General features: G+C 37.3%; 1 protein-coding gene across 6 annotated transcripts in view; it reads right to left on the bottom strand.

The window, feature by feature from the left end:
- Positions 1 to 24,575, bottom strand: part of MAP4K3 (mitogen-activated protein kinase kinase kinase kinase 3) — a 237,823-nt gene that overhangs the window by 82,273 nt on the left and 130,975 nt on the right. For all 6 annotated transcript variants that reach the window (XR_007515515.1, XM_049870292.1, XM_049870295.1 and 3 more), the window contains 5 exons: positions 18,322 to 18,386; positions 13,463 to 13,518; positions 12,681 to 12,728; positions 9,524 to 9,566; positions 6,916 to 6,988 (listed from right to left, as the gene is read on the bottom strand). Coding sequence is in view for 5 of the 6 variants with exons in the window: in XM_049870292.1 (XP_049726249.1) it covers positions 6,916 to 6,988; positions 9,524 to 9,566; positions 12,681 to 12,728; positions 13,463 to 13,518; positions 18,322 to 18,386 (285 nt within the window). In the remaining variant the exon portion in view is untranslated. The remainder of the gene's footprint in view (positions 1 to 6,915; positions 6,989 to 9,523; positions 9,567 to 12,680; positions 12,729 to 13,462; positions 13,519 to 18,321; positions 18,387 to 24,575) is intronic.

Raw genomic sequence — 24,575 nt, 5'->3', positions numbered from 1 at the left:
TATGTCTCAAATTAAAATAAAATGTTTAAGGTACATATGTACTAAATTTGAGATTTGCCACTTTAACAAACTTTTTTGATTAACTGAGTAACTGCCAATCTTAATCATGCTGAATTAGAGAGATTCCATTCTATTATCCCGGAGTTTAGGTAGGAAAGACTAAAAACAAAAAAGCAGAATGGAACTGTTATAAAATTTAACTTCACTTAATTCACAGTTTCACATGTTCTCAAGCTATTTCCCACATTATTATAAAAGCAATGGCATGAGTTTGTAATCTCTGAAGTTGAAGATCACTCTCATCAAACATTTAGTAAGTAGGTACAGAGAACCATGCCCGATTCTGGAGATTCAATGAGATATAAGAACATTCTTCCAGATGTTTATAGTCAAACTGAAGAGACAGAGCACCTAAAAGTAATGACAGATAGCTCTTCAAGTCCTTACCCCTCTCAGAAGTCACTCTTAAACAATAAGGGAAAGAACAAAGAAAATATAAACACACACATCATCTTTGAAAAAGCCAGGAGACACATTTTACCTACAAGCATAACACACAAAGACTAAAAATAGGTAGAAGAATAGTAAATGATGGAGCAAAAAGGAGGAAAGATATGCCTAAGTGCCCGCAGAGGAAAAGACCAATACCAGCAAGCCAATTAGCCGGCAAAGAACCCCACGAAGGCTGAGGCATTAGGGTTACAAGTAACAAAAGCGAGGTTAGGGCTGGGGCTGAAAACAGGAGAATTTCAAAGTGTAAAGTCTATATGGGGAGCCATTAGCCCCCCAGATTTCTATCTCATCTACTAAGGCCTAGCAATTCCCACTAGATGAGGACCGCGAGAAACTGAAGGAGACAGGCTTCAGATTCAGAGATAATGAGAACAAAAGGGAGGAGAAGAGGACGTGATTAAGGAAAAAGTCCTTGAAAAGAATGAGTTTCCCAAATTCCTTCACCTGCTCAGTTCTAGAACACAAGCAACCAGGCTTACACTCTAACTCCCAGGCACGGAGAATCAGCTATCAGTACCTTGCTTTAGCTCTTCAGTGTAAACCAGCAGATAAGGATCAACATGTGAGGGAGGCATCCATCATGAAAGTGTGAGTCTACGATAAACTAATAGGAACACTAGGCTTTTCGGCAATGCAGGGAGCAGAAGGAAAGAACAGAACAAAACCTGATATTGTATCCATGAAACAGAACAAGATACTATAAAGGAAAAATTCAGAGAATAAGCAAGAACTCATATTAAAAATATTATAGCTGAAATAAAGCCTTCAGACAAAGAAGTTCAGGAACTTTTTTTTTTTTAATTAACTTTTATTGAGCTTCAAGTGAACGTTTACAAATCAAGTCAGACTGTCACATATAAGTTTATATATACCTTACTCCGTACTCCCACTTGCTCTCCCCCTAATGAGTCAGCCCTTCCAGTCTCCCCTTTCGTGACAATTTTGCCAGCTTCCAACTCTCTCTATCCTCCCATCCCCCCTCCAGACAGGAGATGCCAACACAGTCTCAAGTGTCCACCTGATATAATTAGCTCACTCTTCATCAGCATCTCTCTCCTACCCACTGTCCAGTCCCTTTCATGTCTGATGAGTTGTCTTGGGAATGGTTCCTGTGCTGGGCCAATAGAAGGTTTGGGGACCATGACCGCCGGGATTCCTCTAGTCTCAGTCAGACCATTAAGTGTGGTCTTTTTATGAGAATTTGGGGTCTGCATCCCACTATCTCCTGCTCCCTCAGGGGTTCTCTGTTGTGCTCCCTGTCAGGGCAGTCATCGGTTGGGGCCGGGCACCAACTAGTTCTTCTAGTCTCAGGATGATGTAGGTCTCTGGTTCATGTGGCCCTTTCTGTCTCTTGGGCTCTTAGTTATCGTGTGACCTTGGTGTTCTTCATTCTCCTTTGATCCAGGTGGGTTGAGACCAACTGATGGATCTTAGTTGGCCGCTTGTTAGCATTTAAGACCCCAGACACCACATGTCAAAGTGGGATGCAGAATGTTTTTATAATAGAATTATTTTGCCAATTGACTTAGAAGTCCCCTTAAACCATGGTCCCCAAACCCCCGCCCTTGCTCCGCTGACCTTTGAAGCATTCATTTTATCCCAGAAACTTCTTTGCTTTTGGTCCAGTCCAGGTGAGCTGACCTTCCATGTATTGAGTATTGTCCTTCCCTTCACCTAAAGCAGTTCTTATCTACTAATTAATCAGTAAAAAACCCTCTCCCACCCTCCCTCCCTCCCCCCCTCGTAACCACAAAAGTATGTGTTCTTCTCAGTTTATACTATTTCTCAAGATCTTATAATAATGGTCTTATACAATATTTGTCCTTTTGCCTCTGACTAATTTTGCTCAGCATAATGCCTTCCAGGTTCCTCCATGTTATGAAATGTTTCACAGATTCGTCACTGTTCTTTATCGATGCATAGTATTCCGTTGTGTGAATATACCACAATTTATTTAACCATTCATCTGTTGATGGACACCTTGTTTGCTTCCAGCTTTTTGCTATTGTAAACAGAGCTGCAATAAACATGGGTGTGCATATATCTGTTTGTGCGAAGGCTCTTATTTCTCTAGGGTATATTCCGAGGAGTGGGATTTCTGGGTTGTATGGTAGTTCTATTTCTAACTGTTTAAGATAACGCCAGATGGATTTCCAAAGTGGTTGTACCATTTTACATTCCCACCAGCAGTGTATAAGAGTTCCAATCTCTCTGCAGCCTCTCCAACATTTATTATTTCGTGTTTTTTGGATTAATGCCAGCCTTGTTGGAGTGAGATGGAATCTCATCATAGTTTTAATTTGCATTTCTCTAAGGCTAATGATCGAGAGCATTTTCTCACGTATCTGTTAGCTGCCTGAATATCTTCTTTAGTGAAGTGCCTGTTCATATCCTTTGCCCACTTCTTGATTGGGTTGTTTGTCTTTTTGTGGTTGAGTTTGGACAGAATCATATAGATTTTAGAGATCAGGCGCTGGTCGGAGATGTCATAGCTGAAGATTCTTTCCCAGTCTGTAGGTGGTCTTTTTACTCTTTTGGTGAAGTCTTTAGATGAGTATAGGTGTTTGATTTTTAGGAGCTCCCAGTTATCGGGTTTCTCTTTGTCATTTTTGGTAATGTTTTGTATTCTGTTTATGCCTTGTATTAGGGCTCCTAAGGTTGTCCCTATTTTTTCTTCCATGATCTTTATCGTTTTAGTCTTTATGTTTAGGTCTTTGATCCATTTGGAGTTCGTTTTTGTGCATGGTGTGAGGTATGGGTCCTGTTTCATTTTTTTTGCAAATGGATATCCAGTTATGCCAGCACCATTTGTTAAAAAGACTATTTTTTTCCCCAATTAACTGACACTGGGCCTTTGTCAAATATCAGCTGCTCATATGTGGATGGATTTATATCTGGGTTCTCAATTCTGTTCCACTGGTCTATGCGTCTGTTGTTGTACCAGTACCAGGCTGTTTTGACTACTGTGGCTGTATCATAGGTTCTGAAATCAGGTAGAGTGAGGCCTTCCACTTTCTTCTTCTTTTTCAGTAATGCTTTGCTTATCCGAGGCTTCTTTCCCTTCCATATGAAGTTGGTGATTTGTTTCTCTATCACCTTAAAAAATGACATTGGAATTTGGATCGGAAGTGCATTGTATGTATAGATGGCTTTTGGTAGAATAGACATTTTTACTATGTTAAGTCTTCCTATCCATGAGCAAGGTATGTTTTTCCACTTAAGTATGTCCTTTTGAATTTCTTGTAGTAGAGCTTTGTAGTTTTCTTTGTATAGGTCTTTTACATCCTTGGTAAGATTTATTCCTAAGTATTTTATCTTCTTGGGGGCTACTGTGAATGGTATTGATTTGGTTATTTCCTCTTCGATGTTCTTTTTGTTGATGTAGAGGAATCCAAGTGATTTTTATATGTTTATCTTATAACCTGAGACTCTGCCAAACTCTTCTATGAGTTTCAGTAGTTTTCTGGAGGATTCCTTGGGGTTTTCTGTGTATAAGATCATGTCATCTGCAAATAGAGATAATTTTACTTCCTTTTTGCCAATCCAGATGCCCTTTATTTCTTTGTCTAGCCTAATTGCTCTGGCTAGGACTTCTAGCACAATGTTGAATAAGAGCGGTGATAAAGGGCATCCTTGTCTGGTTCCCGTTCTCAAGGGAAATGCCTTCAGGCTCTCTCCATTTAGAGTGATGTTGACTGTTGGTTTTGCATAGATGCCCTTTATTATGTTGAGGAATTTTCCTTCAATTCCTATTTTGGTGAGAGTTTTTATCATAAATGGGTTTGGACTTTGTCAAATGCCTTTTCTGCATCAATTGATAAGATCATGTGGTTTTTGTCTTTTGTTTTATTTATATGGTGGATTACATTAATGGTTTTTCTAATATTAAACCAGCCTTGCATACCTGGTATAAATCCCACTTGGTCATGGTGAATTATTTTTTTGATATGTTGTTGAATTCTATTGGCTAGAATTTTGTTGAGGATTTTTGCATCTATGTTCATGAGGGATATAGGTCTGTAATTTTGTTTTTTTGTGATGTCTTTACCTGGTTTTGGTATCAGGGAGATGGTGGCTTCATAGAATGAGTTGGGTAGTATTCTGTCATTTTTTATGCTTTGAAATACCTTTAGTAGTAGTGGTGCAATCTCTTCTCTGAAAGTTTGGTAGAACACTACAGTACAGCCATCTGGGCCAGGGCTTTTTTTGTTGGGAGTTTTTTGATTACCGTTTCAATCTCTTTTTTTGTTATAGGTCTATTTAGTTGTTCTACTTCTGATTGTGTTCGTTTAGGTAGGTAGTGTTTTTCCAGGAATTCATCCATTTCTTCTAGGTTTGCAAATTTTTTAGAGTACAATTTTTCGTAATAATCTGATATGATTCTTTTAATTTCAGTTGGGCCTGTTGTGATGTGGCCCTTCTCGTTTCTTATTCGGGATATTTGTTTCCTTTCCTGTATTTCTTTAGTCAGTCTAGCCAATGGTTTATCAATTTTGTTAATTTTTTCAAAGAACCAGCTTTTGGCTTTGTTAATTCTTTCAATTGTGTTTCTGTTCTCTAATTCATTTAGTTCAGCTCTAATTTTTATTATTTGTTTTCTTCTGGTGCCTGATGGATTCTTTTGTTGCTCACTTTCTATTTGTTCAAGTTGTAGGGACAGTTCTCTGATTTGGGCTCTTTCTTCTTTTTGTATGCGTGCATTTATCGATATAAATTGGCCTCTGAGTACTGCTTTTGCTGTGTCCCAGAGGTTTTGATAGGAAGTATTTTCATTCTCGTTGCTTTCTATGAATTTCCTTATTCCCTCCTTGATGTCTTCTATAACCCAGTCTTTTTTCAGGAGGGTATTGTTCAGTTTCCAAGTATTTGATTTCTTTTCCCTAGTTTTTCTGTTATTGATTTCTACTTTTATTGCCTTGTGGTCTGAGAAGATGCTTTGTAATATTTCGATGTTTTGGACTCTGCAAAGGTTTGTTTTATGACCTAATATGTGGTCTATTCTAGAGAATGTTCCATGTGCGCTAGAAAAAAAAGTATACTTTGCAGTAGTTGGGTGGAGAGTTCTGTATAAGTCAATGAGGTCAAGTTGGTTGATTGTTGTAAGCAGGTCTTCCGTGTCTCTATTGATCTTCTTACTGGATGTCCTGTCCTTCTCCGAAAGTGGTGTGTTGAAGTCTCCTACTATAATTGTGGAGGTGTCTATCTCAGTTTTCAGTTCTGTTAAAATTTGATTTATGTATCTTGCAGCCCTGTCATTGGGTGCATAAATATTTAATATGGTTATGTCTTCCTGATCAATTGTCCCTTTTATCATTATGTAGTGTCCTTCTTTATCCTTTGTGGTGGATTTAAGTTTAAAGTCTATTTTATCAGAAATTAATATTGCTACTCCTCTTCGTTTTTGCTTATTGTTTGCTTGATATATTTTTTTCCATCCTTTATGAGTTTTAGTTTGTGTCTCTAAGTCTAAGGTGTAAGACAAAGAAAGTCAGGAACTCTTAAAGACAGTAGAAACAAAAAAGTAAAAACAACATCAAAAATATTCTGGGGACATCATCAGGAAATACCAAAACACCAGGAATACTTCTGTGGTGGGGAGGGCTCCTTTAAAAAGACTCTGCATCACAATGGAATCAGGCTTCTCATGAGCATCAGAGAAAAGGCGACAACAGAACCCCACCTCAAAATTTTAAGGAAACTAATTTTCAACCTAGAATTGTACGGATAATTCTAAAGATGGCAGATGACACATCTAAAAAGTTTAGTGTTTATGTTCATAGGGTTTAACATCATAACTACCACACAGTAAGTGATCAAAAACATTTATTGTGTGAATAAATTAATAGGATTAGTTTTTATCGGATGGTCAGTGAATATCTACCAGACAAATATGGCTAAAATGAAGGCTCTGTGGAGAAGGCTAGTAGAAGTTAAGACTGGTGAGAGAGACTTGTATTTGATCTTGTGGGCAACCAAGACAGGCCAAAAAGTTTTGAGCACAGAGGTACTGTGAATTAATATAATGCTGAAAAAAGATTAATTAGAATATTGACTGGAAGTGGATGTAAAGAAAGATAAAAAAAAACTATGAAAATACATGTTAATGTATAGGAGTAAAAGTCCGGTTTGTCCAGCGAAGTTGGAACTATGCCAAGATTCGTGACCGTCGTATCAGTCTTTAAAGCCTTTTCTGCAGAATGAAAACTAACATGGTGGAATAGTCTTTGGCTGTGTAATCCACCTGCACAGGTACATGCCTAAATTACTTAACTCACTGATGACCCTCTTCTTAACAACTGTTTTAATCCTAAAACTTTTGACCATTCAGTCTAGTTTTTAGAAATGCTATATGTAATAATGATATAACAACAAAAAACTAAACATCAGTTAAAACACAATTACCAGTATGGTGTGCCAATGAAAGACTTCCGTTTGGCAATTGTAGCTGTTATCTGTGCGGATACTCCAAAATCAGCTATTAAGAAAATGAGAAACATTTAGGAAACAAAGCTGAACGTGAAACTATTAAACATGAAAAGAAAATTTTAATCATTATTTTCATTAAATAATTAATTTCACAGAAATCTGAGGTATTTTAAAAAACCAAATTAACTTCTTGACGTTAATGGACTAACATTAAAATATCATAATGTAGTCAGTGTGTTTCATAGCCAAATAGACTCCCATGTACCCCAACATGGATCAAACGAGAACAAAGTTCAGGATCAAGTAATTTTGATGAGAAAGAGGCAGTTGAGAGAATCTAGCCTGCCAGACTTAGTGATTTTATAATTTCTAATTCCTAGGACCTAAAATTCAAGGAACATCACTGGGGGATTAAAGAGTAATATTTTCCTCATTCACTCCCTGTCACACCCATGATGACTGGTGACTGACATCAAATAAACCAATAAGCCTACTGGTAAATCCATCATACTTGAAAAGGCATCCAAACAGAGTATTTCTAAAGCTGTACCTTAGCAATTCATTCCAGTATCAGTAATAAATTTATTCCTTAAGCAGGATTTGTTACTATTCCCTGAGATAAGTATATTTAGTTCTAATATTTTCTAGCTTATTAATGATGAGTTCTAAATCTTTCTCAACTGAAGATATATATAATGTCTTTGAGCAAGGCACATAACACTGCCACAAAATCATAAACTGCTGATAGAAACAGTTTACTATGCCAGCCAGATAACTGAAAAGAGTAGGTCTTATTTTTTCTGCTTTTTTCACATTTAGAGGCTGCTTAGGAAAAGTTTATTATATGTAAATTATTAGGTATATATTTTAGAATCTGATTAGTCCTACAGTAAACTATAGATGAAAACAGTTTTATCCTTATTTTTATAAAATAAATACATATTTACATTTTTGTCCTATATTTCAAAATAATTTGTCTCATATTTGTTATTAAATACCTCATTTAATACCTAACAAACATGACTGTCTTAAACTTTCAAATTAAGTTATTATTTAGGTTATAAACTCCGTTTTAATCATAACTTGAAGAACCAAAAGTTGCAAAAGCAAAGATAAGTTATGGTTTAAAATAAAGCAACACTCAGCATCTAAGCTGCATTCTAATATAAGTAATACTGTATTTCATTTTAAAAGCTTATATAACAATGCAGTATTTGGGAGTTAGTGATTTTTTGCTTTTTGTTTGCTTGCCTTGTTTTTTGGTTATAGGATAATTTTGTATTGATTTCTTACTAAAAGTCACATTTCCTGGGTTAGAGATGAAGGAATTTCCAAAAGGTATTATTTACAGTCGGTTCTCATTATTCAAGGATTCCATACTTGCAAATTCATCTACTTGATAAAACTTATTTATAAGACAAACATTAATACTCATGGTGCTTTCCTGGTCATTCACAGACACGTGCAGAGCAGCAAAAATGCTGAGTCACTTGACGCACAAGTTCTCAGCTGAGGTCCAACAAAGTGAGGCTCTGCCTTCTTGCTTCAGCTCTCATGCTGTAGACAAGTGTCCTTTTCCCAGTCTACTTAGTGCCACATTTTTCACATTTTTGTGCTTTGTGTTGGTGATTTCGCTGCTTAACACGGTCCCCAAGTGTAGTGCTGAAGTGCTGTCTAGAGTTCCTAAGCCTGCGAAGGCTGTGATGTGCCTAACAGAGAAAATATGTGTTTGATAAACTTCATTCAGGTATGAGTTATAGTGTTGCTGACTGTAAACTATATGTTAATAAATCAACATATTAAATAAGCTGCCTCTAAACAGAAACACACATAAAATGGTGTTGTGTATTGATTGAGTCCCTGGGTAGTGTGAACAGTTAACACGATTGGTTGCTAACTGAAAGGTTGGAGGTTTGAGTCCACCCAGAGGCACCTCGAGAGAAAGCACTGCTGATCTACTTCCTAAAGAACCAGCCACTGAAAACCCTGTGGAGCACAGCTCTGCACTGACACACACAGGGTCGCCATGAGTCAGAATCGACTTGATGACAACTGGTATATACTGATTGATTAGCTGACACAAAAGACATAATTTTGTCAGGGGCTCATAGGAGCCTCCCTCTCTATTCTCCCTGGGAGCAATGGTTCAGTATTCACTAATTCAGTGTTCATGGCAACTACCGCAAATGATGACAACAGACAGTAACTATAGCTATCATATGTGAAGGGCAGATTTTATCCCCATTTAAGAGATAAGGAGGAAACCCTGGTGACGTAGTGCTTAAGAACTACTGCTGTTAACCAAAAGGTCAGCAGTTTGAATCCACTAGGCACTCCTTGGAAACTCTATGGGGCAGGTCTACTCTGACCTATAGGGTCGCTATAAGTCGGAATTGACTTGATGGCAATGGGCGCGTTAAGAGATGAAGAAACAAATGTTACATGTTCCCCATAATTAGATTTGTACCGAAAAATACATAGATGTTGTTTCAAGGGAAGGGAACCTAGTCCCACAAAGAAAAACATAAAACTCACTATATTTTGGAACAGATTTATGCAAATGACAAAATTCCAATTTACTTACCCAATTTCACATGACCATTATCCGTTAGTAGAATGTTAGCTCCCTTCAAAGTGAGAACATTTTAGTTAAAGTAGGTAAAAGACATTTTATCAGTGTCGATAACAGATTAAATACACATATTTAAAATAATTCCAAGTGGCAACTTTAGACCTAGCAGTACTTAAAATTTAAAGTGTGCCCAATATTAAATCATTATAGTCACAGGAAAATTTACCGTTCACTTTTTATGCATTTGACTATCCTTATGAAATGGCCTTGCCTTTTCAATAATGCAATGCAAAAAAAACCTGCTATTTAACATTATGAGAGTTAAACATGAAAGTGATTAGTTTTAATCTAGACATTATTTTTTCATCACTCAAACACTGTCACTAAAATGTTACCTTATAACAGCATTTTCAATTGTTTTATTACACTTTAAACTTTTGCTATTTGAGTGCTGTTTACTTTTTTTTTTTTTTACTACTGGGGGGGTGTCCTTCCTTTCCAGGAGCTCTTATCAGTGGAACCAAGGCTGGTATATGACGCCACACCCTGCTGTTTATACATGAGGCTGTCTACTCCAGTGTGCCTGGTTAAGGCCAAAACAGTATACCAACAACTAGCCACAGGTCCACAGGATTAAAATGTCACCTGTCTGTATGACCCGGTAGCATTTTAGCTACTTTACTGTCTTAATCTAAGCTCAAAGACACTGATAATGACTACTTCCTCTCCAATACTCTCAAAAGCTTTGGAAGAAGTATTGTCTCCCAAAAGCACTACATCCTTACATGCTTTTTCTTTCTTTCTTCTTTTTTTTTTTTTTGGTGCCTTTTTTGTGACTTTCAAATGAGCAAGCAAAAGTAAGGAGCCTCTTTAGTCCAGGATGCCATCAATCCTGTAAGTATATGGCTGGGGTAAAAACATTGGGAAACCAAAAAAACCAAGAAATAGTAAAAGACTGGAGAGGAAAAGAGAAAAGAAAAAGGAAGGTTTCTAGACTCCAAATGTCACCAGTAAAGCTGAGCTGCACCCACTGATGTTACCGTAGCTCTCTGAAATAACAGAGGAAAGGAGGAGAGAGAAGAAAATGGAGGAGAAATTTTAATTTGATCTAGGCACCAGCTACCCAGACTGGTGCCAGAGTCCTGAATTTGAGCTCAACCCAGCTCCAGATTAATTTTCTTAAATTGCAGTTTGTATCACATCATGTGTACATTATGGCCTTTATACACCCACCCACCCACCCATCCATCCATTCGCCCACCCACCCACCACCTGTTGGTCTGCCCACCCCTGCATCCATTTATTCATCTACCAATCCATCCACCCTGAAGAGACTACTAGCAGCCAGGTGCTATTTTAAGCTCTGGGGTTACAGTAATGAATAAAACTAAGTTCCAGCTCTCAGGGAGTTTATATTCAAATAAAAGAATTTCTAAAAATGAATACACCTATGAATGAATGAACCAACAAATAATTCAAAGTCAGGTAGAAATAAGCACTCTGAAGACAAACAGAGCAGGGTAAGGAAGTCCTCTTAAATGCAGGGTGGTATCTGAGTGGAAATCTAGATGCAGTGAAGGTGCAAGCCACACCAAATTCTGGGAGAACATTCCAGGCAGAGGAAACAGCACGTACAAAGCCCTGAGGGCAGAATAAGCTTGACATATCCCCAAAACAGCAAGCTTAGTGTGGCTGGAGCAGAACGAATAAAATGGAGGGAAGTATGAGATGAGATCAGAGAGAAACACACGGGCTGGATCATGTACAGCCTTATTGGTCGTGGTGAAAATTTTGTCTGGATTTGATACTAAGTATCATCGGAAGCCAATGGTAGTTTATAAGCAGGAGAATGACAGGATCTGATTTTAAAAGATTACTTTGGTTGCCAGATGAATAAGTGACCCGAAAACTACAAGAATATGAGCAGGGAGATCAGTAGAAGGGTATTACAGAAATCCAGCTGACATACAATGGTGGCTCAGAAAAGGGCAGAAACAGTGGTGATGGTAAGAATCTACCCCATCAGGCCCAGACTCTGAAGTACAGTATACAAGTCCTTGCATAATGGAGCACCAAATCTCCTGTTATTCTCACACATTCTCTTCACTTCAACAATATGGTACAGCCTTTATATTCTCTAAAACTACTCCACACCGACTGACGTCTGTATTTCTGCTCACACTGTTCCCTCTGCCTGGAATGCACTCCAATCTCCATTTCTGACAAAAACTCAGTCTCTCCAGATCATTGAAGTGTCCATGCCACAGAATCCTTCTTAATTTCATTTTCTTATGATCCCTTCTACTTGGAACTCCAAAGCTCTTTGTTTATGTCTTTGAAGTGGTTTACAAAAAATGCGTAAAGAAGGGGATCTCAGCAGATGATCTGTGAGTTCACTGAAATTTTATGCAAAATTGAGGGCATGTGCATAATAGCATTTTTCTGAGGAGAGTCCATGGCTTTCGTCAGAGACTCAAAGAACAACGTGATTTAAAAAAAAGTTAAAAACCTTCATGCTAGACAAAATTTAATAAAATGGGGGAGAGAAGAAGAAGAAACAAAGACAAAGGAGGAAGAGGGACAGAAAAGAAAAATAAATGAAGAGGGAAAATATCTAAGTTGAAGAGATGGCAGTATCTTCAGAAATAACCTTAGGAGTGGCGCCACAGCCCCTGGTTTACCACTGAGCTCACCCCAGCACATCCACTACAGCTGCTCTCTTCTGTAGGCTAATGAAAGACCATCGGAAAGTGTCCAGGTTTAATGTACCCATTCTGATGCATTATTAATGACAGTTCCTTGAGATGGACAAAGCTTACTGTAATATTTAAAGCATAAAACTTCCTAAAAACTATAACTTGATGGAAGCTGTGAACCTAATCTGCAATTCACAAATAAATAACTACAAGCTAAAATGAGTTATTAGAACATTAACCCACTGAATTATACACTTTTAAAACGGTGAATTTTATGGAATGTGAATTGTATCACAATAAAGCTGCTAAAAAATTTAATCCAACCATTAAAGTACCAACATTATTATAGTAGTACATTGTATTTCAGATAACAAATTCATCAAATAGAACAGTCAAAAAAATTCTGCTCAACAGTTTGATCAGAGAGTACTAAAAGGAAGGAAGGGTCATTAAGTTAAAAATATGATGTGTACCTTTATATCTCTGTGCATTTTTCCTTTACTGTGAAGATAGTACAAACCCTGGAGTTTAAAAAACAGAAAAATAAACAAGAGTTTACCACAGAGCACACTTTGGGGTCATAAGTGCTCAAGTGAGTAGTATTCTCTGTTTTTTCTTACTCATTACAGAAAGTCTAACTAACCAACCAAAACCCACTGCCACTGAGTCAATTCCAACTCATAGCGACTGTATAGGACAGATCAGAACTGCCCCAAAGGGTTTCCAAGGAGCGGCCAGTGGATTTGAATTGCCATCCTTTTGGTTAACACGCAAGCTCTTACAGTAATCATTAACTTATTTTATTGAAATATCCTAGAAAGGAACAGAATTAAGCAATTAAGGCCAAGCTCAGTAAGACCAACTAATTTTCCTAAGACAAATAATTTGTAGTAAATTCTGCAAATAGTTTGAAATAACTTTTAAAAAGTATACATCCAATTAGTATCAGAATGAGTTTCAATTCCCCTGACAGTACTTATTTTTCAAGCCTTTCTTCAGTATCAAGAGGGATATAAAAATATACAGTAACAAATCCATAATGCTTGGGTTTTAGGAGATTACATTAACATACTTAGGCTTTAAAGTGCTTATTTGTAAATACAGTTTCAGCTCATTACACAAACAAAAAGTTTATTAAAGTGCTTTTTCCAAAGAGTTTAACAAGCAAGAACATTTAATCTTGACTTAACTGGCAACGCACAGTATCTCAATGTTTGAATCCTGAATGTTACTCTTTAATTAACATTTGATTTACCTGTAGTGTTTCTCTGCTAACATAAGCAATTTGCAGTTCTGATAGAGGTCCAGTTACTGTAAGAAAATTATATCCATAAAATTAGTTAATGCATGTTTTCCAATAAGTGACAAAGTTTTACAAGTTCCACTTATCAGCGAATTTAATATATCTAACAATTCAACTAGAATGTAAGCTTAAAAGCTTTTTGTCCGCTTTGTTCATTGTTGCATTCTCAGTGTTTAAAACAGTGCCTGCCACAGAATAGCTGCTCAGAAAATATTAATGAATGAACGACTGAAACAGTCACTGAAATCTGCTGTATTTTCATTTGTACACCTCACTAATCAATTAAAAAAATACCAAACCCATTGTCACCAATTTGGTTCCGACTCACAGCAACCCTACAGGACAGAGTGGAACTGCCCTATAGGGTTTCCAAGGCTATGATCTCTACAGAAGCAGACTACCTGCAAAGTGGCCGGTAGGTTCAAACCACTGACCTTTTGATTAGCAGCTGAACGCTTTAACCACTGTGCCACAGGGCTTCTTATATATATATATCATTATAAGGTATTTGTTATTTGATATCTAGAAATTGCAGAAAATATTTAAAATAACCTTTTAAATGCAGAGCTTGGTTCATAAACTATAAGAGACTTTCCATGTGTCAAAAACAAAAACAGAAAAGAAGAAACAGGATGCAAAAATGTGAGAGAATATTCTAGCTATGTATTAGGAGAAGGTCAAGCATGGTAAGCTAGGGTTTTAGTTTTATCTCCTACATGGGCACAGAAGACAATGCTGTAGGTCTACAAAGGCAGTTAAAACAGCCTTCCTTATAAACCAGGACCCTCAAAGAGCTACACCCTCATTAAAGAGTAGACAAGCATATGGAGATGATTAGGGATCTTGGTTGCCATGGCCTGGGATCCAGACAGGGGAAAAAATGTCTCCTGTTAGAATTTGTCATCACAGGCCTCTTCAGTCAAGTTTAGGGTACAAATATATATTGGGAACAATGAGGTCACTGGGATCCCAAGGGGGGAAAAACATCCTGGAAGGATACATTTTCAAAACCTGTACAGAATTCCCAATGAAAAGCCTCACTAGAGATGACTTCAAAATCCACAATTACAAAATAAGTGAAAAGCAATCCACCATAAACAATATAATAGAATGTGGTAAGTTGTTAAAGGACAATATTCAACAGAAAAATGTTCAGTGAAAGACAGAAGAAACACCCTATTATGTTGGAACAGTAAAAAGTTTCAAAGCTAGTTTATCAAAGAAAAAGTAAGAAAAGAAAGAAAAAAAAAGGGAGGAAAAGGAGCTCATGCAAAAAAAGTAATTTCAAAAATGTCCCTCCCTATGGTAGGGTTTTTGTTGGGATGGTAGTTTAAAATATGTCCACTTTCCCCTTCAAGAGGTAGAACTTAATTACCCTCTTCTTGAGTGTAGGCTGGACTTAAGTGACTTGCTTCTAAAGAACAGAATATGGTAGAAGTAACAATATGTAACTTCTGAGACTACATCATAAAAAACTACACAGTTTCTTCCTTGTTCTCTCTGGGATCACTTGCTCTGGGGAAAGCTAGCTGCCATATCATTAGGATACTCAAGCCATCCTATCGAGAAATCTACCTAGTGAGTAACTAAAATCTCCTGTGAACAGCCATCAAGAACTGAAGCCTTCTGCCAACAACCCTGTGAGCGAACTATCCTGAATGTAACTTCTCCACTCTTAGTTCAGACTTCAGATGACTGCAGTCCTGACAGATTGACAGCAACCTCAGGAGAGATCATGAACCAGAATTAACCAGCTAAGTTATTCCTGAATTCTTGACCCTCAGAAATTATGAGATAATGTCTGTTGTTTTTAGCTGTCAAGTTTGGAGATCATTTGTTTAAAAGCAATACACAACTAATATACTTCCCCATTTTAAGAAGATGAGAAAGAGAACAGAGACACATGCAAAAAGAAATGGAGGTACATGTCTAATATGGCTATGCAAGCTGGCAGCACTGCAGATTACCCAAGGGTAGTATACACTGCCACAAGAGGGTTACTTGGTAGAAACCTGGTAAAGCAAAAAAAAGTGAATACAGAGTAAGGTAGGGTTTGGGGTTTTGAGTAAGTATGTAAATTCCAGAACACATGTTTGAGAACACGCAGGGAATAACAAAACTGTTGTTAAACAATGTAAAACACTGACCCAGCTGCTGGTCAGCACAAATAAATTAGTATTAACAAATTTATATTACTTTGTATCTCTACCTTTTAATATCGATAAAAGGCCTAGTTCTTGGACTGCAAATGATAGCTGGTTGAAATGGAATGGTAACAATCATGACAACCTACTGATGTAACTAAATTAGTCTTCTTGCTTCTTAATGAAGAAAGGTAAAGAGGGAGATTGCCAACAAGTGAGAAACAGAATGAGATACCTTAGGCCAAATATACGGAGCAAATGACAGAATTACTAAACAATCAGAGAAAGACTAAAAATTAAGTATGGATAAAAAGAATGATTAAAATTTAAAAAATTATAAGAAAATAAGACACAAAGAAAAAAGGGGAGGGAGATTTGAAATAAAATCAAATTATTTGTAGAAATAAAAAATAGTTACCAAAAATTGTAACCAAATGGATTCCCTAATCACAGCTATAAATCAGTGAACTGGAAGATGGATATGAGTACCCAAAAGGCTCTACAGAGGGATGAAAAAGTAGAAAATATGACACTGAGTTTAAGAGACACAGAGGATATACTAAGAAGGTCTAACATATATCTAACTGGAATTCCAGAAGAAGAGATGGGAGAGATTGGGGAGAAAATATTTGAAGAAATAGTAATTCAGAATTTTCCAGACTTGAGGAAGGAGCTAAATTCTGAGGGAAGCACTTTAAGTTCTGAATAGAAAAAAATAAAAATAAATCCGCACTTAAAGACACTGGAAACACCAGAACTGAAGATAAAAATCTTAAAAGCAATTAGAGAGAGAAAGGCAGATTATCTGCAAAGAATCAATAATCAGACCGACAAGACGCCCCAATAACTACAGAAGCTAGAAGACAATAGTCCAATATCCTCGAAATGCTGACAGAAAATACTTGTCAACCTAGAAAACATCTGCCTATACCCATTTAGGAACCCTGGTGGCACAGTGGTTAAGAGTTTGACTGCTAACCAAAAAGGTCAGCAGTCTGAATCCACGAGCTGCTGTGGAAATCCTATGGGGCAGTTCTACTCTGTCCTATAGAGCCACTATGAGTTGGAATTGATTTGACAGCAACGGGTTTGGTTTTTTTGGTATAGCCATTTAAACTACCATTTAACAGTGCAGGCCAAAGACTGAGAGAGTTTAGCAATATAAGACCTTGCTGAAAGAACTACAGGAAGGAGGAACTGGTAAGTGAAGGAAGCAGTAGTAATTAATCCAAATTAAAACAAAAAGGGGAAACAGCTTTTTGAATTCGCAGTATTTATTTTCCAATGTTCAATACAATCAAATATTATTTCTCAATTTTCATTAAAATAAAAATGCCACTAATAAAACATGTTCTCAAATATACACTAAAGAACTGCCACAACTTAAAAAATATCCTCAGAAAATAAATAACTTTTCATAAAGCAGAAACGTTCTCATGATCTTCCATCTGGCTTTCAAGGCTCTCCATATCTGATTCTACTCCCCAAATACATCCCCCCAGACAAGTAAGTATGATCTCCCGTATGCTACACCTTCATGTCACTGCACTGTTGTTCCATCTACTAGAATGCACTTCTTTCTATCCAAAATTTACCTGTCTTTTAAAGATGAATTTAAAGTCCGCTTTCCTAATTAAACCTTCTAAAATAATTCTAGCACTTCCATCATTTCCTTCTTTCTAACACATTAAAATGCTATTTTGTCAAACTAAGGCCATCTAGGGAAGCAAAACAGAAACAGTGAAAATCTCACCCAAACAGCCTTTTAATATCTGCTTCATCACAACTGAGGCCCTGGTGGTGCAGTGGTTAACTAACCAAAAGGCTGGCACTTGGAATCCACCACCTGCTCTTTGGAAACCCTATGGGGCAGTTTTACTCTGTTTATAGGGTTGCTATGAGTTGGAATCGGCTTGACGGCAACACGTTTGGTGTTTTTTGGTTTCATCACAATCAGCCCCTAAATTACTTAAATATGAACTATTTAAGCTCAAATTCTACATGAAAAAAATGATTAAAATTTTCCTGATTATTTTCGTGGGAAATCTGACATTATAAATTAAGACATTATTTTATTTTACATTAATAAAAAAGTACACATCCAGCAAACAAATAAACCTACTCTGTAGTTTGTGACAATAATCCATTAACAGAATCAGAATACAAGAGTGAAAGAAAGAAAGAAAAGGCGGTAAATGTTATTTTCTTTGAAAGTATCTCTTATATACTACATTAAAAATCCCAATGAAAAATGTTTTCTTCAGTTTTTTAATTCCCCAGAATCCAGCACTATCAGAGAGCAAACGTTTAATTGATGTTTCTGGAATACACGAGAGTAAAATCAATTATCTTTGCATTATCACTACTCATGTATCACCTGGATATTCTTTGGGCTCACTGTTAGCTGTCAAGGTCTCTGCATGTTTTGTAGAAGTCTGAGTTTGAAATTTTAGCAATATGCGTTCTTCAGAATTAGCAACTACTACAAACACATACAATGTTCCAGTTTATAAAGCAAAGGCTGCTTTCATCCATACATAGCTGAAATATCTGCACGGAGTCAAAGAGGATAGTGATAAAACAGTTTTCTTTCCTCCAAACAATGTCAATGTTTTAATAAATAGCTGTATTTTAAGAAATTCCATTTAACTCCTATAAAAATCTTACCATGATAAATATCCTGTAAGGAACCACCGCCACAAAACTCCATGCAAATCCAAAGTTTATCTCGCCTATGAGGAGAAAACAAGCATGTGTCATACTTTCATGATTAAAATTGTCTGAGTTAACACATTCTTTTAAAGTTTTATACTATAACCCTGAAAAAGTACATAAATCCAATGTGCAATGTGAAAAAAAAAAAAGCTAATTAATCTCTATAAGTAAATGAATTACTTATGCTGTGTTACTACAACGCAATTCAAGGTTTCAATACTTACAGCCTATCACTTGTAGAATATAAAGCTGCTGTCAGGGACATTTAAATAACAAGAGAAAAAATTTCTTTTACTTAAGAACTCCCACATTTTATCCATGACAGAATTACAAAAGTTAATTGTTAATTAAGAGGCTCATATAAAAAATTATATAGAAGTGCATGACAAAAAAATGGTAATACATTCAAAAGTATGTTGCTTTGATAGCATTCTCACCAAACAGATTGAATGTAAACATTCATATCTATTAATTCAACAAAGATCTTTCCAACATAATCTCTGTTAAAATATATCATTCACTTATCTTTAGAAAGCATTTCTCTCTCACACTCACATTCTAAGGTATCCATATGGCCCACAGAGTCTAACATATTTATTATATGGCCCTTTACTGAAAAAGTTTGCCAGCTCCTGAATTAGATTATAATTTGATTTATGCATAATCCAGGCATGTATAAAGTGCTGTGGGAATCCAGAGAGAATACATAGGAGAGTCAAGGGAAGGTTTTATGAAGGAGATAATATTTGAATTGGGTCTCGACATTAAAATTGGAACTCAAAGGAAGAGAAAGAGGCCTGTGCAAACGAATGGACACTTGAAAGATGCCATATTTGAGAGACTGTTGGTCCTTTGGTGTGAGTGGACCACAGGCTGCCTGAAGAGACAAACGGCAGGAAATGAAGAGGAAATATGCTGGGGCCACATTGTGAAACAATGCCTGGTTTAGTTATCTTCATTTGGGTGATCTCTAGCTCGTCAATGTCTCTTTTAAAATGTAGCATCAAGAACCAAGCATTATTCTGAGTGTAGAACAAACAGTGCATTAAACTGGAGTTGCTGTCAGGGATGAACCACGTAAGGTTGTGGTGGTGGGATTAGCAAGACCTGAGAGATGAGCAGACTTGGTTGGGTACAGCATACAGCAAGGGAACACATGCTACCACTGAAAAGGTAAGCTAACTTAAGAGTATGGAGTAGCTAGGTACCACTCTAGAAGGTAAAGCTGAAGAGGGTGAGGCCCAGACGAAAATATCTGAAGTCACCCAGATCTGCTATATGAAGGTGGCAGGCATAGTAATGAAACTGAGGCATGGCAGCTAGTGGTAAAATATAAGCTAGCTGTCCCTGTGGCCTGGTTTTAAGAACTCTCAGAATGGGTGGCTGGGACTGGCAGATGTGTGGTTTTATCCAAAATGAGGAAGGCACTTAATGACTGGTGACTGCTACAGAAGGAGAAGTCTAAATCTCCCCAGAGAATCTAACAATTATCTTCTTTATCTGAACACTATAATTCTATTACCTTGGCTGAAAGCTACTTTCAGTTTCTTAGCAACTACATTAAACTGCTGGTGTGCAGCTTACAGTTAACTAAAATCTCTGGATCTTTTTTATGTGAAGAGTAGTCAGGCCAGTCTTCTTTCCACTAAGCACAGGACTTTGTCCTTATTTGTTAAATGTCATCCTTAAAAAAACAAAAGTTGTTTCGATTCTTATCCCTTTGTTCCTGACATGCATCTTACTAGCCCTCCCCAGCACCTGAGATATCTGCCTCAAGTGGATCTTCATATAAGGTACCTGTTCTAAGCGGCTAAGGAACAGGCAGTTTATAAAAGCCGGCTGAATGATTGTTTTGCTGTCTACTTGCTAATATAAAAGATTTTGTAGGGAGTAATGAAGTAACACATAAACTGTGTAGTAAAGAATCTGAAATATTGTAAGAGCACAATAAATGTCAGCTGTTTTCTACTCCTTTTGTTATAATTAATCTTGTAGGCTATTATGTAAACTATCTTAAATTGTTCCTGAAACTTGTTGAAGGTGTAAACAAAACTGACTTTTTCTTTTGTCTCTTAAGGAAAAAAAGAGAGAGAGAGAGGGGATTGATTTGACGTGACCCCTTACTACAGCCACACTATCCACCACCGGTACTTTCTTCCTTCTAAGTGCTTGCCAATTATCTGATTAATAATTTACCCTAGATCTTTGCTGGGGATGGATGCTCGATATCAAGTTTAACAGTCTGTATTTTCTAGAACTCACCTTTTCTCACCCTTTGCAAATTGGACATTTGCTGATCTCTAATCTTTTGACACTTCTTCTATTTGTCAAAGGACATTCACTGATAGTGGATGACAATCAAATCTGCTTACCTTCCAGTACAATGAGATATAATTTATGTAAATCTGAAAGTTTAAACTCATTGAATAAGTGTCTAGCTGTTCTATAATTACCTACTCACCTATCTTATGCTTCAATTCCTTCTTAAAAATGTTTTTCTTACCCTTTAGGTAGAAAACAATTTTCCTGGCTGGAGAAAATGGATGTAGGAAATGAGTACTCTGCTTTTTTATATATTTGATATTATACCATCTTCTAATCAAGGCTGGTCTATTCCTCTTTCCCCCCTTGCTTAAATACACAATATTCTATGTAAAATGACCTACCAGTTTACAAGCAAAAGAAAAAAATTATCAGGATTGTATATATTTAAGATGATCTCAATCACATTTATAACATTCTATTTTGTTAAAGCCTGGTATTGTCAAAAAAGCTACATTACTGTATTCAGAGTTTATTAAAAAAAAAAAAAAAAAGACTTCCATCTGTTCCATGAATGTCTCTCTTGCAATGATAAATTTGCATTTGCCTTTGGTCATTCACCAAGCCATCTGCCTAACATGAAAGAACCTGAGTCAATCAACCCAGTTTATTCAGGCCAATAAATTATAAAATCTTTGTCCCTAGAATCTGAAATGGAATAAAATTAACCACTGACGTAAAATTTCAATGTATCAATATTAATTTCCCGACTCAACATATTACTTTTTCTTATTATGTAAAATTATCTATCTTACAAGGAATAGAAAAATAAGTCAAGGAAACAAATTCACTATTTTCTTCTAGTCTGTTTACGAGAGCACAGAGGTACTAACATTATAATAACTACAGTATTTCATTGATCTGAAAATCTTATCATTTCTAAAACATACTTTTTAACCTTTCCACATTTTGTAACATATCAGCCTTAAAACTATGATTGAACCAACTAGGCAAAATTATTTTTTTAGTTTGCCCAAATACTAAATATCAAATCATTAAATATCAGCTATTAAATATATTACCATTAAATATTAAAAAGTAAAATAAAATGTGACCAAAAAGCAGAGGCTCTGGAATGTGTGCTAGAACTGACATACCAAGTCATCTCCCTGGGACAGGATGGCTAGGCTATGCACCACTCTAGAGTCTCCGGACTTTACTGTGGGTTGTTTTGCTGACCAACGAGCTTGCCAATGGCTACTCTATTGTATTCAGCAAAATAAATAATTTTGGGATATCTGCCTCAAGTGGATGTCCATTTTTAAAGATATGGAAAAACTACTGCATCCCCAAAAAGTCATAGGTAACCCATTCCAACTGATTCCCTTTTAACAACGAGGGGTAGCTGTCAACTCAGAGATACAAGGTGACCTATTCCCCACAATTATTTCTTACAATCTCCATTCAACATAGTATTTTCCAAAGTGTGGGCCACTGAACACCAATCCTGAGAAGAATGCTTCCAGAAAATAACCCATTCTTCAGTCACATCAGTTTTTAGAAATATCACATACTACAGTCTTCTCTTGGGAATTAATAATACAACTAGTATATCAAAGACTCTGAGAAATCCTGTAGTAAGCAGGAGGGGAATGGAGAGGAGGAGAAAAAGAGGGGGACTGAATAAAAAAAAGGAAAGAAAAGGATAGAAGAAAGAAAAGGGGGAGGAAGATGAAAAGAAAGGAAGGAGAATGGAAAAGGTTAGGTAAGGGAGAAGGTAAAGGAAGGGGGGGAAGGAGGAAGGGGAAGGTGAAGGGAAGAGAAAGAAGAAATAAAATTTGTCTAATTTTGTTTAGTCCAGAATTTCTCCAAAGTATTTTTTCCATAGACCCATTTTTTAAAATAAAACACATTTTATAGCATACCCCATATATGAAATACAGAAATACCCCAGGTAACACTAGCATATGGAAGTTTCTCGTAGATCCACTAAGTTTTTTGCTTAAAGTTGTGGTTCTCAACTAGGGGTGATTTTGCCCCCAAGGAATGTTTGGCAATGTCTAGAGACATTTTTTGGTTGTCACAACTAGGGAGTGCCAGGGATGGTGCTAACCATTCTACAATGCACAGGACAGGTCCTCTAACAAGGAAGTACCCGCCCTAAAGCATCAATAGTGCCAAAGGTGAGAAGCCCTGCTTAAAGAAACAAATTATGATCAACTTTAAGGTTTATTCCTAAGACCTCTCAAAAACTGAAAATTATTTGCACACCTACCCCTCACTTAGTGATTATCTCATTATGTGATATTTTGTATTTACCAGAAGAGTAAAAAAATCTACTATCCGACCGTTTCGCACATTAACCGGCCTGCGGGCATGGCTCCTGCCGCACAGAGCCGCCAAGTCAGCTGCCACATGGGGCTGGCCTCCTCTGTGGCCGTGGCCCCTGAGGCGGATGCCTGTTCTGGGTTCCCTGCTCCAATGTGGCCTGAGGCCCTGAGGCAGCTCAAAATTGCTGTGGAGTGGAAAGGGAGGACAGAAGCATTGCAGAGGCGGTTCAGGAGAAATGCTGTGAGTTTAATGGCATCCCAAAGTAAGCCTCTGCTTCACTGGGGCCGGCCTTGGGGCCAGGCTCCCAGAGCCCCAGTGGGAAGCCCCGAGCCTCTGGACTCACCAGGCCCTTAGGGCAGAGTGGGCTCTGAGATCCTGAATGCAGGGCTTGCAGGGGTGGGAGTGGAGGCCTGGATGTGGCTCCTCGAGGGAAGCTCTGACCCAGCACGGAGGAAGGTGATGACGTGGTTAAGCCATGAGCCCCCTCTGTCACACAGCCCAGCTTTACCCAACTTTGCCTGCTCCAAGCCTCCTCCTCCGCAAAGGAATGATCCATAACTGGACTTGTCACAGCGATGATGAGCACATTAGTAAATCTTAGTTGTTGTTATTTCTATGTTCAAAAAATTGGACAGGGAAAAAAAAAAAATCCCCCATTTTCACATAACACCTATCTCACATAACAACCTGGTCTTTGGAACTTAACCATACCGGTAAGTGAGGAATGAGTGTACAATTTTATTTCTCAAGTATGACACTAAATAGATGTTATAAAGCAGTATTGTGGCAATAGTGAATAAAGCATCAGCGTCAGTGTTAATTATGGTCAAAGTACATGTTAATATAGCAAAAAGTAATAAAGCGAAAACTTAGAGAGTCAAAGCCTAAAACAAGATATTGATTTTTAATAAAACTACCCATTGTAACAATCCAGTTGAAAAATGGGCAAAGGACTTGAATAGGCATTTCATCAAAAAACTGAGATACAAATGACAGACCAGCACATGAAACGATACTCAATGTCATCAGTCATTAGGGAGATGCAAGTCAAAGCCACCCCGAGATGCCACCTCACCCCTACTAGGATGGCTATGATCACAGAGATGGAAATTAACCACCGCTGGTGAGGACGTGGGGAAATTTTAACTCTCACCCACCGCTAGTGAAAATGCAAGATGGTACAGCCCCCGTGGAAAAGTCTGGCGGCTCCTCAGAAAGTAAAACACAGAACTACCATGTGATCCAGCAACCCCGATCCTAGGTATATACTCAAAAGAACTGAAAGCAGGAATGAAAACAGAAACCTGTGCACCCATGTTCACTGCAGCACTCTTCACAACACCCAAAAAGGTAGAAATGTCCTAAATGTCCATCAACAGAATGAATAAACAAAATGTGGCATATAAACACAACCGACTTAGCCATAAAGAGAAATGAAGTCTTACAACAGGAATGAACCTTGAAATCATTACGCTAAGTAAAATAATCCAGTCATGAAAGGACAAATACCGCATGACCCCATTTATGTGAAACAGGTAAATGTAGAGAGACCAATGGTTATTGCTGATTATCAGGGCTGGAAGGGAGGGGGCAAAGGGTGAGTCATTACTTAG

This window comes from Elephas maximus, chromosome 26, assembly GCF_024166365.1.
Source record: "Elephas maximus indicus isolate mEleMax1 chromosome 26, mEleMax1 primary haplotype, whole genome shotgun sequence".
In the NCBI taxonomy this organism is placed as follows: domain Eukaryota; kingdom Metazoa; phylum Chordata; class Mammalia; order Proboscidea; family Elephantidae; genus Elephas; species Elephas maximus.
The sequence above is the reverse complement of the archived record's forward strand: the minus strand, read 5'-3'. Positions and strand labels throughout refer to the sequence as shown.